This window comes from Leptonotus elevatus, chromosome 5 (genome assembly GCF_054856555.1).
Source record: "Leptonotus elevatus isolate MCC_2025b chromosome 5, RoL_Lele_1.0, whole genome shotgun sequence".
Taxonomy (NCBI): domain Eukaryota; kingdom Metazoa; phylum Chordata; class Actinopteri; order Syngnathiformes; family Syngnathidae; genus Leptonotus; species Leptonotus elevatus.
The window spans coordinates 16,915,892-16,932,181 of record NC_141243.1 but is presented as its reverse complement, the minus strand read 5'-3'; the positions used below and the strand labels follow the sequence as shown (position 1 = coordinate 16,932,181).

The following is a 16,290-nucleotide window of genomic DNA, read 5'->3' as shown; positions in this document are numbered from 1 at the left end:
GGACTGGACAGGACACCTGCTAATCACAGGGCACATAGCCTACATACTGTTTATAGACTAAATGCAAACAACCATTAACACTCACATTCACACCTATGGACAATTTTTCATTGCAAAAAATCATGCATGTTTTTTGAATGTGGGAGGACGCAAAATACTGGAGGAGGCCCACGCAATTGCAGTGAGAATATGCAAACTCCACACAGGGCGGCCAAAACTTAAATTCGAACCTCAGAAGTGCTAGGTGAAATTGCTCACCACTTGTACACGGCCAATCATAACAGAACAAGAAAAACAATACATATTCTGCAAATTCAGGTGCGTTAATTTTTTAGGAAGAGGCTCACCTTCAGGCAGATGCAATAATCTCTGTATTCATATTTGAAATTGTGATTGACCATTAAGGTTCCACTGTATTAAAACCCAACACCATATCACATGGCTTAAATTCAAATTGTCTGGTTCATATTTTAGAGGTTGCTGTGATTGCATATTTCAGCCACTCTCAAGTGCATGTGTTTTACTCAAATACTCATCTACCATCGCCTCAGTTTTCTATCATCACATTTGACTTTGGCAACTCATATTAACACAAATGAGTAAAACCCAACCAATTAATCGACCCGACGATTACACCGTCAGAATAGCCCTTTGAAGGACATACCAATGACACACAACCTAAAGTCATGGTTGACCAAAAATAAATAAATAAAGTGCAACATAAATCAAACAGACACATTCAACAAACTACTAGTAACACAAACACACATATACAAGGACTAACGTCTTTAACCTTCAATAATTAAATGCATTGCACCATACAATGCATTCTGGGAACCGAATGGCTTGACCATCATTACCATAGGTATGAACAATAGGCCTGCGCCTGCGGCGACATTAACGCTAGTCCGGGCAAAGTATTGTCGTTTTCCATGTTAATGGACGTAATGGAAACCAAAATATCAAGGATGCACGTTTTGTATTGATAGCACACGCAAGAAATGAGCAAGTTTTGACTTTTTTTTCAATTCGCACACATTGCCTTTGACGGAAATGTTTCTGTCGCTGAGCCGAGCTGGGCTGCTACCTTTCCTGGCAGTTGCAGCGGTCGTGTAAAAAGCATTTGGTTCATGCAAGTGACAGTCAAGTGCATTGTCATACAATGCATTTGTGTGTTCGCCTAATTGTGATTGTGTGAAGCCCTTTTAGTTGCATTCTTTTGTATGAAAAGCGCTTTAAAAAGTTATAATTGATTGATTAAAATGTAAACAGTAAAATGATTACATCCTTGTTTTCTGCACATCAAAACAGATTGAGATGCTGACTTGGATCTTGGTTAGTCACTGGTTCAAATATAACATCACTTCATTTTTTTTCAAAGAAAACAAGCACGGGAAAAAAAAAATCATCCAAAAGTGGGTTTTAGTTACAACTATCCTGCCGTTTGAACATTTTTATTCACAAATGCTTCCCATGTGTTGAGAAATGAGTTTCCCAAAAACAACACTAGCATAACCATCCCGTGTTGTAATAGATGTTACAAAAATGATCAAAATCTCTCGATGGCATCTTAAGTAAATGATGACTGACGTAAGATGGATGTGGCTAATGGAATCACAGCTCACTCGTGTTCTCTTGTTTTTGTTGGTCGTCCTCCCACGGAGAAGAATCAAATCAAAGTGAAACCACTTCTTCCCCTCGCGAGGATACAGATGAAGGGGTTTACAAATGGCTAGGCTTTTAATAACAGGCCATGATGCTACGACACTGTGATGACACTTGACTCAAGGATTAGACGACTCAAGAAATCTGCACTGCACTCAATCACACGTCATTTGGGAGCACTGAGTATCTTTGGAAGCACATAGGCCACAGCCATTTGTTAACATCTGCATCATCAAAGCCTCATTGCTGCTGTAGCAACACACAGATCGGTTTTAGGTTTGACAGCAAACAGTCTGTCAATTTTCAGTCGTACTTGATGGAATAACTCGGATATATTCTAATGTTTACACTCAAGAGAGAAAATGAATTGTGTACAAATGTGTACAAACGGCATATTTCAGATAGAAAAGTGCCCATTACAAATGAACACAGCAGAAGTAAGATGTTTTTTAGTAGTGCTAAAAAATCTCTAAGCAGCAAAATGTTCCTCAGCACTTAGGATTGGGATATATCAAGAATATATACAAGAGTTTTTTTCCCCACCTCGATATACCGGTAAATATATTGGTTTAGAATCGTTTTATAATTATTTTGTTTATGAAAAACGTAAAAGAAAGGAAAGAATCTGGACCCCAAAAATGCAGAAATACTCATAATGCTAACTGGGGTTGCCTTTGTAAACTTACATTAAATGCCATCTATTTGTGGGGTTGGAATTAAAATCTGAATGGATGCAGTTCCCATGTTATTTATTTATTGATTTAACCACAAACCAGTTGAGACTGAATCTACATGCACCACTGCTGGTTGCAGTCATGTACTGAACTATACTCCGTTTATTGTAGCTGAAAGACCACTCAAAGACATGGGATTGCATTTCTAAAATAATGGTCTTGTATAGAACAATCAGAGCAAGGTACACAGTCATTTCTGTAGAGCAAATTTTACTCTTAACTGAGTCTATTTGGTCCCACTCTAAATAGTGTAAAATTGACACTTGGAAGAGAGTAAAATTATTTTCTTTTCTTTTAAAAGTCACGCGGATTGAAGAACAAACCAGTTCCTGCTGTGTGTTAGTATATTGTTCTTGTCAGCTGGAATTTTCATAACTCCCATTTGATATGAGCAAACAGTAGGAGTGGCATAGCTCAGGTGGTAGAGTGGCAGTCTCCCAAGATGAAGGTCGTGAGTTTGTTCCTCAAACCTTGAGTGACTCTTATTTATTTATTTTTACTCTCTAGTCTCTTTGGTTCTACTCTAAACAGAGTAAAATGTACTTTACAGAATGTACTGTGTAGGAGTTGATCAATGGAGAGGGGATCCTAGACTGCCCACCGCAGAGGCTCATATCTTACGGATGTCTCCGAAAGACTCTGCAGAGAGGGTATCAAAGCAGAACTCCAACCTCTGTGAGCAATAAGCACCTGATTCTACCACCTGTCATTTCCTTCTCTGCAAGGTGCTTCAAGGCAAAAAACAGAGTTGCCTCTACAGCAAAAGCTTTCTGATAACAAACAACAATGACCTATTACATTTCTCACTGTACTGCATCTCCATTCATTTGCTATCTCTCTTCCTTTTTATTTGTGCATTATGAGGATACATTTCAATAACCCAGATCTCTCTCAATTCTAGTTTCAGCGAGTTATGCAATAGCTGCACTGTCAGAATAACAATTGAGTGGAGAGATTAGCGCTACTGGCCAAGGAGAGAGATCGTAAGGAAGGTGGCAGAGAAGGAGGGAGGGAGGCACTTGACGGAGAGTCTGAGGAAGCCCCTCTCAATATGACACATCATTTCACGTGCCGTCTCGGAAATAAATAGATTATGTGCTGCAGTGGGAGAATGAACAAAGGCAGATGCTGCCGTCATTAAGGTTTAACGCTGGGACTGGCGCAGTTGTGTCAGCTCAGTTTTATTTATTTATTTACCCTCGGCAGCCAACGGGCTCACGTGGAACTAAGCTTTTATTATACAGAATTTCAAGCGTGTACCAATGAATCATTACAGTCGCAGTAAAATCCATCAGTGACAAAATAAAAGTCTTTCACTACTAAATACTCAAAAGCTTGAGGAAAGCCGGACCCCTGCTGAGAAGGAGGAGTGTCTGCTAGATGTTGAATGTTGCCTCTTTTTTTTTCTCATTCATGTATTATTATTATTATTTTTTTAGAATATAATTGACTACAGATCAACTTAACAATAAAGGCAGACTTTTTCTATTAGCAAATAAATGGGTGGAGCTGCCGCACACTGGGCAATGCTTCCAAATCCGACTAGGACCCAACGTTGCACATTGGAGGATTCAACATGAGGACTCTTTGCGATGTGAACTGCGCGAGCCTGCATACCGTGTTCTAAGGCTCCTCCATACAATATGATGTAATGTTCTTTTTCCTTAAAAAGGCGGAGTTTCAGTCAAGGAAAACAGAGGCAGCTACAGAAAGAGGACATGACCGAGAATAAAGACAAAGAAATGGGACGTGTTCCCTTACTTTTCGCAAACGTTAAAAATGTTTTTGGGCGGATGAGAGTTACACTTCTACTGAGCCATAACGAAGCCACACCACAGTTCCCACCCTTCTAAACACTTTGTAAATATAATAAGAAAAACCGTACGCAGTTTCCGTGCATTTTGATCGACTATAATTTGCGACGTCGCCACATTGCGCAAATGTGAATTACATTTTCAAAATCAAATTGCCGTAAAACCAGTGGCCGAGACTCGGCAAGTACGCAGTGCAGTTCGGCCGCATCGCCCAGTGTGTGGTGACCCTAACAGCTATGAACTCGTTCTCTGCACGCACCCTCATATAAAAAAAGCCTGAAGGAAGGAGGAGGCAGTGGTGGGTTTGGTAGATTGGCCCTCATGTGCGTCTTCCGTTGCAGCCTTAATTAAAGGAGTGTACGCTGTAGCTCCCGGCCAACCTGCCCATGCAGCACTCGTACAGACATTCCCAGCCTCCATCAACCTGAATGAGTGCCTGGACCAAGCCTGCTGAGTCATCTGACTGTGGGCTTTCACTGGGCCACCTGAATACCCACTCCATCAATTCAATGGACACGGAACTGACAGAAGTGATTTACAACCATTTCCCTGAATATTTATCATGGTAACACTATTGCCTAATCCTAACATTACATAGTCCAAAGACCATAGTCCTTGCCTTGACCCGGACATACATTGTTGGTCCGTCAGTGAGCTCCCGTCAGTATTTCAGGCCGGTCCAGACGTCCCTCTTCGGCAACAGCCAATTAGCATTGAGAACATATATTCCACGTCTGACACAAGCACACACATAGCCAAATAAAGAAAAAATAAAATAAAACAAGCACACACACACACACACAGATTGTTGATTGGGGAAATAAAAACAATATGGGACAATGTCATTGCGGTCTGTGGGAACAAAACAGTTTTATTTGTTTCTTTATTTGGCTGCATATCAGGGGTGCAGCACCTGTGTGTGACATAGTAACGGTAATCGCTTCTGAGCTTACAAACATAATGACAAATAATGGCTGAAAGGACATCTCTATGATTGATATGTGCATATGTAATTAATAGAGAGTGGTTCTTAGAGTCCAATATAATATCTCTTCAATTTAAACAGCTGTGCAATATTGCAATATGTAGTTTAACGGTAGCTGTCGGGCCAAAATCTCCCGTGTGAAAAATGTATAAATGTCAAATTGTTCCCACCTATGCTATTGGTTAGTTCACACTTGTGGAAATAATACATTCTACAAAATAATGACCAATCTAAGATGTTGGAAATGGCTTGCTCTCTTTAATGATTCAACTTTAATGGTTGATCAAAAATGCTATCAATGGCACCTTTTCTCCTGAAAAGAGATGATTTTAGAGGTACAAGGATTCCGCCTGATGCCAGCGATATAAAACCGCCTACCATACTAAATAACCCTGTGTCACATTTATGGATGCACATGCCAAGGGGGACCACCCACCTTCATGATGACTGGACTATGCTCCCCACACTTTAAACTAAGCACTCCATCTGTATGTTTTTTTTGCCCCACCAATACCAATAACTGATAACTGCTTCTCCAAATCGATACCAATACTTTTTGTACTCAGTGTTCCCTCACTTTTTACAGGTAATACAATCCAAGCCCCCTCCCCTGCAATAGGTGAATCTAGGAAGGGTAATACGCCTCAAAGTCATTAACAAATTTAACTTTCAAAATACAAAATAAAGCATAAATACCGATCTGCTGATTATAGACAGCATTCATAAATTAAAGCGAGCGGAGAGCGCTTTGCACGCCGGCAGCACACGAGGATGAGGACACGTCGGCTCAATAACTACGTTAAAGTTTTTCATTTGATCTTAATTAAAGTGGCTCATTTTAGGTGGTCCTGGTGGATTTTTGCACCTTGTCAATTGTTGTTTGTTAGTTGTCATGGCTACCTTTCTTCAACTTCCGCCTGAGCACGCTCCCCCAGTTCTGCGTCCATGGTTATTTTTCACACACTTTTTCCCCCTTCCGCCTCAGCAATGAGCTTAAATTTGGTTGTCCCGTTTGATACCCTTGCCCAACCACCATGGGCCAGGGTCACAGGCTGCACAGAGAAGGACTAATCCACCGACAGCCACGCCCAGCCCAGTGAAGGGGATGGGCAGGCCCAAGCCGCAGGGAGAGGAGCTGGAGCTCGTATTCCTCAATTGATTGCAAAGCGATGCTCAAACAGGCGCAGGCCAGAGAGGACCCCGGGCCTACGAGGTGCGTTCAATGTGTCAATGATCAATGTGTTCTACAATTCACATTAGTTCTCACAGGTAGCTGCGTTTCTGTGCACCCACTAAGCTGTCGCAGTTTAGTTGGGTTGATGGTGGTTCACTTGTTGTCCATATCACACAGGATTAATACTGCCTATTGTAAACATAAACGTGAGCTAGTAATAAGCATGACAAATCCATCTTGCTGTCTGTATAAGATATAAGACAAAGCAATCGCAATATTTGTCCTATTTGTCCAATATTTGTGATGCAGCATTACTTTCTGATATTTGATTGTAAAAACAATGAATGCAAATAAAATGTTGGATGTATAAAGAATGTTGCAATGTTAATTGCATTTCCCCTCCAAAAAGGTAATAGTTTTTCCTATAGGCCATGATAGAGACCACACACAGTAGATGTTGCTGATGGCCATATTCTCAATTATTTACAGTCCAATTGGTTAAACAATCTCTGAGTCAACCATTTCATCACCATTTATTTTAATCTGCAATTAGCTGCCAAATTGATTCTGAAGGTTAGATTACAGTAGCGCTGGGCGATATGGACAAAAAATCAAATCTCGATTTTTGCAGTCATTCAGGACGATTACGATTTTAATCTAATAAACCCAACAAACATTTATTTAAAGGTTTAATTTATTCAAAAATAATTCCTGTGCAAAACAATAATGTATACTGATTCTAAATTAGTTTTAACATAAATTTAACATTCATAGTTTGTGCTTAAATGCCACAATTAAGTAGTTGGTAGCTATTGTAAACAAGTCGTGTAAACCACCCATTCTCTGCCACCTGTGAAAAATTGAAACTCACAAAAACATTTAAATATAACAGAACATAAGAACAACATATTTTAATAATCTAGAAGACAAAATTGGATTTCACGATTTAGCAAATTTTTAACGATTCGATTTAATTTGATTTATTGCCCAGCCCTAGTATATGTCACATACTGTACCAACAGAAGGCTGAGTTCGATTTAAAATAAAACAAAAAACAACTTCACAGTGCAACCAATGGAGAAGAGAATAGACTATTGGAAGCAATTTACAAAGCATAGTACATGTATTTGGTAAACCAATTATAAAATCAGAAATCAGATTGTGATGGTCTCTAGGATAGGAGAGTGCTCACTGGCTTTTACAACTCTCCACTGAATCTGACATACAGAAAGCTGTGTTTAAAATATAGCTGACTTTGCTGAGGTAATTAGGGCTACATCTTTGTCCATAAAACTGACTAACTAATGAGATGATGGAACAGCCAATAACAAAAGTGCACTGCCAGGGGCTCAAACTAAAGACGGATTGCTTCAAAAAATGTCACTTGAATCTGATAACAAGGCTCCAGGTAAGAAGACAGGGATGATCAGACGACACTTGCTTACTGTGATGGGCTTAGTCACCACTGCAGCACCACTAATCCATTGCACCAACCTGCACACGCAGCCAAACACACGCACGCACGCACACGCGCGCGCGCGCACACACACACACACACACACACACACACACACACACACACACACACACACACACACACACACACACACACACGCATTAACATTGCATCAACACTTAAGACAGCTATTACAATCTCTCTCAGACATTGGCAATTTGGCACAGGTACCTCTGAGAAGGCTCGGTTTTCAGTTCAGGCTGGAAGGGGAAGAGAATTTGGTGAGCAGAGAGAAGCAGACTGAGGCAAAAATTGAATTTAACCAACGACATTTTTATGCAAAAGAGACTGACCGTCAGTCATGGTTGCTGCACGGTCTACGCCACTGGGGGTTTTGCCTTAAAGATGCCTGATAGGGGTGTGCTGCAGCCAACACCTTAGCACTCGGCAGCCTACAGTGGTACAGTTGTGCATACTGACCAGACGAATTGCATTAATGAGTGTTGAGAGCAACACTAATGGGTCAGGACTTCACTGCAACAACTATCTTTCATTGCAATTACCTGTCTTGTAAGTATCGGACCAGCTTACTAAAGTGCAGATTGTACACACCAATACAGTAGTGACCTCTGAGCCGAATCAAGACACTGACTACAAACTGTACACATCAATGTACAGCACTTTTCAACCTTTTTTGCTGTTATCTCTGCTTTTCCTTGTATAATACCAACAAATTGAAATACAATATTGGCAACGATAAATGCTGATGGGGAAAATACCCTACATACAGTAGCTCTGAGTTTTTTCCATTCCTCAAACATGCTGCTGAGTAGACAGAGAACACTCTATGACAAGAAACTAAGAAAAGCATGGCACATCAGAGACAAATTATTGTATTTGAGACAAAATTGAATTGAACAGTTGGGTCTTTAACATCGAGGGCTTCACCACTCCACCAGCAAGATCAAATGCTGCAGCAGCAAAGGAAGAAGTACTGGGAGGAACCAAATGTGTAAATGATCATCGTCCCAAGTATTATTACCTAATGACAACTTTTGTGCTTGTCCACAACATACATTTATTTGAATGTGTTGCAGATTATGATTAGCTGGGGAGTGGGGACAAATCCAGGTTGTACAACATAATTTCAGCTGGGATATGCTCAATTTACCCACAACCCTAAGGTGAACAAGCAGTATAGAAAATGAGTAAATGTTTTGCAGAGTACAATGTCTCAAGTTCAGCCATTGAATGGTTCTTTGTAGTGTTTGCTTGTTTAGTTTCCTCCAAGAGACCAAACATATGACAACTAAATTGATTTTAAATGTCAATGTTAGCATGGACATTTGGACAGTATACTTCAATGTATCAGCATTCTACTTGACTGGTTATGTGTCAGTGTTGCACAGGAAAAAAAAGATCATTAAATGGATGGATGTTTTAGAATTAATTCATGGGTGTTTGAAGGAATCACTTTCATCAGAACCAGAAAGGTACTGACAATGATCTCTGACCTTTTATGTTTGCATTTGATAAAATACCAGTAACTGATGACCAATACATACTAAAATTGTGGAGTAAACAAAACACTGTAGAGTGTCAAACTTGTTTTTGTTGCGGGTCACATTGCAATTCTGTTTTCCCTTGGAGGGCAGTTATGACTGTGAACCTCTATAAATGTATGAGCACAACAAATTAAGAACTGGTTAATCTGAAATCAGAAGTCAGTATTAAAAATATGTTTTGCCAACTATTAGTCAATAAATTTTACAAGGAAATTGTAATAAAATAATGCTAGCAAGAAATGTTTGGTCGACATTCGCAGCATGATTTGCCTTTGCAGACCATATAAAATAATCTGACTGGCCGAATCTGGCCCCGGGCCTTTATTTTGACACCTGTGCTGTATATAGTTCCTCGGAAGACAATTAAATAAAACATTAATGTATCTGCAACATAACAAATTTTTAGACCTCTTAATTTATCATGGCACAACTAAAATAAAACGATCCAGATTTTTGCTAATCCAGATTTTTGTTTTCATAACAAGCAGCATACACCTACAGTGTTCTAATCTTGTTTTATTGGAAAACATTGAAAAATATCTGTGAAATAATACAGACGGGTGGTTTCAACTGCACATGAAGTATGTAAGTAAGATGAGATGGTGGAAAAGATCGGTTTATTTATAAGGGATCGGCTGATCACCGATCCCCCCAAATGAAAGAAATCGGAGCCAATAAATCGGCCGGCCAATCGATCGGTGCACCCCTAATCGCATCATAGTAAGGCGAGCCATATAAATGTGCTTTTGACAGAGAGACGAAACTATTGTCAGTTTTCACAAAAGCAAAGTCAGGTTAAAGCAAAGTTAAAACAGCATGCCGTGCTCTAGTTCTTAGCATTATATCACTACACAAGGAATTTTAAGTACATTATAAAAGAAAAGCATTGACAGAAGTTTAATGCAAGATAAAAGATTGAATGTTTACAGTGAATGGAGGCACAGTGACTTGACAAGAAACTCCTTTGCTAGTAACAAAATTGACACAAGTGACGGAGTATGTTGTAAAGGGATTGACTGGGAAGCAAAATTCAGCCAGAGAAAATATTTGACAACATCACCCGAAATGGACCTTCTAATCGCGAAACACAAAATATCCGATGGCCAGTCCGCCCCAGATGTTGTCTGCTAATCTTTGTACAGTAACAGGGGTTATATGTTGCAAGGTGAGATGTACAAAAGACTGCTGGTTTGACAACGCATGCATAGACATAAAGGTTTAAAAAAAAAAAAGAAATATATATATATATATATATATATATATATAGATCTATATATAAATGAGAAATCGGGAGGGGAAGTTGGAAAGGCTTATTTAAGAGACTTAAGCTCCATGGTTATGTAACTGATATAGGATCCCCTGAAACAATGCACGTTGAGTCAAACTTGGGCTGCACTGAAAGCCTCAGCAGAAATCCCATCCGTGATCATGCATACTGTTAAAGCGCTGCAGGCTTTCCCTACTTGCATTGCTCCTTCCCAGACTCACTCACACATGCAAAAAAGACTTTTTCCCACACTTGTGTACATTTAAGAGCGATCGAGAGCACAGGTTGATGTGAACCTGGCAGACAATATTGGGTTTGACGTTGTTGTGGAACACTGAAATTAAACTGCCTCCTTATGTTTTAACAAACCTACCAAATGAAAAACGCAAGCATCCCTGAACTCGAGGGATGGCGCAGTTTGTGTTTGGCCACAACTCTCCACCGCATCAGCACCAGATTGGTTTTCAGCCAGCTTTGCATGTTGCACATTTCACAGGGTTGCTGAGGAGCTATTTTCAATATAAAATGTGAAATTGAACCAGAGGTAGTATTGCTGTGCGCACACCAGTTATAGCATAGGTCCTTGCAAATTGGTGAGTGACGGAGCAGAGATTGTTTGTTGATGAGCTTTGAATTCGTATGGGAATCCTCAGGCGGAGAACAGAAGCCTGCAGGTAGTCAACCACAGTGGTAATTCCAAAGCCAAATAAAAGCAAAAAGATAGGATACAGGTCTGTGCACTGGCCACTAAATGACTCATGCTCACGTCAAATTTCACAGTGCCACATTGACAATTTAAGAGTGGATAAAAAATTAAAAAAAAAGTGTGATCAACGACAGAGACATATTGCTTCCTTGGCAGACAATTGATTGAGGACACTCAAACTGGGCATAAAGAAATAGAAAGGATTAGGAGAGCATGCAGTGTGCTGGAACGTTTCCCGTGTTTGTATGTACACGACATACATGTGTGCCAGGGAGGATGTGTGTACACACAGTGGAAACACAACATGACTGGCTTTCCATGTGTGCCCAGGCACCCCAGACTCAGTTAGCATGACACAAAAAAAGGGAGGGGGGGCATCTCAAGCTTTCAAAACCCCCTCCCTCCCGGACCCACCCCACCCCTGACTGACTACAACACCTGTGTATCATCCCAGTACCTTGCGCTTTTTATCCCGTGAACGGCTCCTCTTCTTGACCTTTTCCTCTTCTTTCTCTTTGCGCTCCTGCTCTGCTTGGGCTTCTAAATCCTTGTTTTTGCGCAGGTGTTTAGCCGCTTGAGCCATGGCGCATGAAGGGGTCTGGGTGGTGTCAGCGTGTCCAGGTCTTACAGTGCTGGGACTTTTACCCGGCGCGTGCCAACACTAGCGCTGCTGCTGCTGTGTTCTTCTATGGTCCTGTAGAGTCTGAGCGTGCTCACTCTGCCTCTTACTCCTCCTCCTCTTCAGCAGTGCAGTTACACACACACACATGCACTCACACACAGCGGCAGTCCTCAGCCGTCTGCTGTGGGATGCGATTGCAGCACAGCACTCTCTCGATCGTTAATGTACACTTCTTCCCTCATTCAATTTTTTTTCTGCAGTCTTTGCCACTGGTGTCCCTCTGCAAGAGAAGACGGGGAAATATTTCTTAAAGAGATTAAATTAAGGGGTTTACTTCCCCCTTTCTTGTTCATCCCTCTCTGCGTGTTCTTTATCTTCACTACACTGTTTTCTGTATCCATCCCTCCCATCGACTAAGATTAAAAGGGGATGAAACGACACTCAGTTCGGGAATAGCTTCAGCAGCTTTAAATCAAAGCCACTTTTTCCTCAAATTAAATTGATTTTGGTGCATTTCACAGTGCTGATTTCTCAGTATTTTGCAGAGTGTCCTGCAAAGGGATCCCTCACCCAATCAGGGCATCACTAACACACACCAGGATACCGGAGGAAATAAAAGAAATGTAAAATATGCATGAGGGGAGGAAAAAAAACAGCCTTTGACTCGTTAACTCTCCTCTTCTCCGTACCCGCTCTTCCTGCTCTTCTGGTGAAGCACTGCAGCAGATAGCACTGTGTAAGGATGTTGCTGCAGTGTGCTTGTGTATGCAAAGTATGGGAGCTATGCAGTGCTATGTCATTGATACTCACATAGCCCAAAGTAGCATTCAGATTTTTCTTCTGGTTTCCCATTCACTGTTTCTCAAATATTATGACCGTGTAACACTTCACGGTACATTGGTTTTCTCCATCTGCTTAAATTTAGATATTTGTGTGGCAAGGATGCAGTGAATGAAAATAAGTTTTGATGGAGTGTGCACATGTTTACTGGTAGGCTCGCTCTCCTCTCACCGTCATCCATTTTCCACCCTCCTTTTTGCAATTATGCTGCTGACGCAGGTAAAAAAAATAAAAAATAATTCCTTTAGCATCTCTTTTGCCTGGCTCACTACATCACACGTACAAAATGGGGGATCAGGTAGTACATGTGCTAAAAAGTGCTACATGACACAGAGAAAAATAGGTAGCTCTATTTTGTTATGATTTGGAAATACAAATTGACTGCTTCCTTCGAACAATCCCTGCTATATTAATTCTCCCACCTGCTCCAGTCTCCCTCTTTCTTTCTACTCTCCTGCTAAGGCATCCCCTGATCCGATGGCGGATCCTCATACAGCACCATACTAATGAATTGACGTGTGATGATTTTGCCTTCACTCTGCAACACCACAACATAAATCACTCACATGTACAGCTAAGCTATGACACAGATAAACACAAATACTGATGGACTGACAGCTCTGTGGCAATACCATTCATCACAATATCGAACTCCTGGGAATTGTTGTCAAATCAATCAATTGCAGCGACGAGCTGCAATGATAAGGAGTTTTTTTTTGATTAGTCAACTATAGGTCTCTCTTACTTTACTAATGGAGTGCTAGTTATACTGATGATTCTCACACTGCCACTAAGATGACTCATCCGATTTAACTCAAAGACACACTCAAAAACAGTTTAGAGATGCTTTAGAAGGCCACCCTGAGATCTTGGCGTGAGTGCGGGGTGCTCTATGCACCACATAAGTAGGTCCGCACACTAAAGTGTAAATTAGTGGCTGGTGATGAACGGTTGACTCTAATGAGTAAAAAGACAAATCAATGTCTTTGTGGGGGCCCATGTGCGCTTTGCAGCTCGCATTTGCTTTTTTAAGTTTGGGGCTTAAGGAGGTAAAAACGGTTGTCAGTTGACAAGGTCAAATTTTAATCCCAGTTTATTCATTTGTAAATAATTAGTAGAAACAGAGCACTTCAGACTGTTGACTAAATGTGGAATTGTGAATTATTGTAGATTTGTATTACTTGTTGATATGTCTTGTCTATGTTTTATGTTTCCTGTTAAGGAACTCCAAACGTAAATTAGGTGTATGCTAACTTCAGCGCATTTATGCAGGTATTGTACCAGTTTATCAATGTGTCTTGTCCTTTTCAAATAAACAATAAAATGAAATCTTACAAAGGCTAGAACCGGCATTGGTCCAGTAGTAGTAGAAGGAGCTGGGAGAGGAGTGACTAATTTACATGAGATGGGGACACCCACTCAAAAAAAAACTAATTTTAGTGATTGTCAATACAGACGTGTGCTGTAATTCTTGATCAGTGAAATATTTTGACAAAAGTGTGTCACTGAAAATATCAAAAGCGCACCAAGCGATTCAAGCATATCAATGAGCATTAGCATACCTAGCAATTTGCATTTTCAGGGCTCAAGTAGTGCTGTGTCATACAAAAATAACTCTTCAAACGAGCAAACCTTTTGAGTAAACATATTGAATGGAATTTCTTTATAAAGATTCATATTGATTATTTTCTCAGTTCAGTTGAACTCAGCTTTATGCGTGCACTGCATGAGAAACTTCCCAGCAACTCGACGGGGCAGCAGTGGTGGCAGAGCGCGGAGGGGCCAACAACGAGGCAGTAGGTTTTATGGGCATCTCAGTCTTGATGTGCAATGGCTGTGATGGTCTTTCAAAATGTCTTGATGTGAAACTGGTCCATGGTGCAAAAAATGTAGGGGACCGCTGCCCTTGAGAAATGAGCCAAATCAGGTGATTGTGTGGTCCCAAACTGTAAGTGTGGTCCTGATGTTCATGCAAGCGCATATGTGGTTGAAGATGCACCTGGCGGAGTGACAATTTGGTGGCAGAAAGTGGGTCTAAACTTATGATTGCTAAGACCACTTCTAAGTGTTGGCAAAGGGCAGATAGATGATTTCAATTAATTTGATCGAGGCAGAGGCAAACAGAAATCGAGCTCTGCGGACAAGTTATTGTCAGACATATTTAATTCATTTGGTTTGGTTTTATTTATGATTTTGTATTATTTATTGATATGTAAACAGTGGACATCAAACCCTCTGAATCACTGTACAAATCAATTCATTAAATGCATAATTATAAAAATAATACAGTAATTTGGGGGGTTAAGTTCCAGTGGCCTGTACCTTTAAGCACGGGGGTGACGGGGTGACTCCTTGTCTCCTCATCTCATCATTCACCGCATCTTCACATTTGGCGACCCAACATGAGCAACTTGTCAGATGACCATGTTAGCATCTACGCCGCAATGGTCAAGTTGTCCAAATTTTGGCAGCACAACCCACAGCTGTGGTTTCAGCACATTGAGGCCCGGTTCCATCTTAAAGAGCAGCATTTCCTTCCTTTTGAGAGTCTTCAAACTGTCCAAACTCGACCACCTGCTGTCCCTTAACGGCCTCTGCAATAGAAAGCCACTCGAACTGATGAAAAAGATGCTGGCTGTGTTGGACTCTGCTGAGTCCTACAAAGACTACCGTGCGCTTGCTGTGGAGACAGACAGGATTTTCCTAGACAAACCGGCAACAGTTTATCGACATGTTAATAACCCAATTAGGACAACTGGTCCCCGTCGCCATCCCTGGAAGTCACTAGAGACACCACAGCCACCGCAACGTAACAACGGATTGTGTTCCTATACCATGCCAGGTTTGGCGCCAAGGCCAAGCAGTGTTGCTAACCCTGCAGTTTCAGAGGGCCAGGGATACACGAGGGCCGGTGCTCATTAGTAGCTATGGGGGCTGGCCAGTAACCTCTTGTTTATTATCAACTCCATATCCAGCCAACGTCCTCTGATACTCTGATACTCAGTGTAGCATCCTGCCAGCACAGCCGGTAGACACCACAGGCGGGCAGATACGGCCCCCGGATGGACGCTGCTAATGGCATGCCCATATTTACCACCAGGCACCAGGTATGTGGAGGACTTTTTTTGTGGACGCTGGGACTTTGGACTCTGCGTTGGCCACCGCTGCTCTGCTAGTGCACCCATCTCCGATTGAAGCCCCGGTTGACAGGTCACTGCTTTTGTGAACAACATTTGACATGGCCAATACCTCTGAGCCACGGTTTGGCTGAAAGCTACATCATCTCATCAAGAGTTCTGAGTACACGGCTGGTAAGGATAACTCTGTTGCCAACTGCCTCTCCCGATTGGTCGCGGCCCCCGTTCACTTTGGGGTTGATTATACTACCATGGTGGCCAACCAGGCCATGGACTCTGACATTCAAGCCTACCGCCCAGTCCCCACTGGACTACATCTAGAGGA

The 16,290-nt window shown here is 41.3% G+C and overlaps 1 protein-coding gene across 1 annotated transcript in view; it reads right to left on the bottom strand.

Annotated features, from left to right (window-relative positions):
• Positions 1–16,290, bottom strand: part of ank1a (ankyrin 1, erythrocytic a) — a 109,272-nt gene that overhangs the window by 79,059 nt on the left and 13,923 nt on the right. Inside the window, exon 5 of the mRNA XM_086076573.1 lies at positions 11,824–12,268. Coding sequence (XP_085932699.1) covers positions 11,824–11,949 — 126 coding nt within the window. The 5' untranslated portion in view covers positions 11,950–12,268. The remainder of the gene's footprint in view (positions 1–11,823; positions 12,269–16,290) is intronic.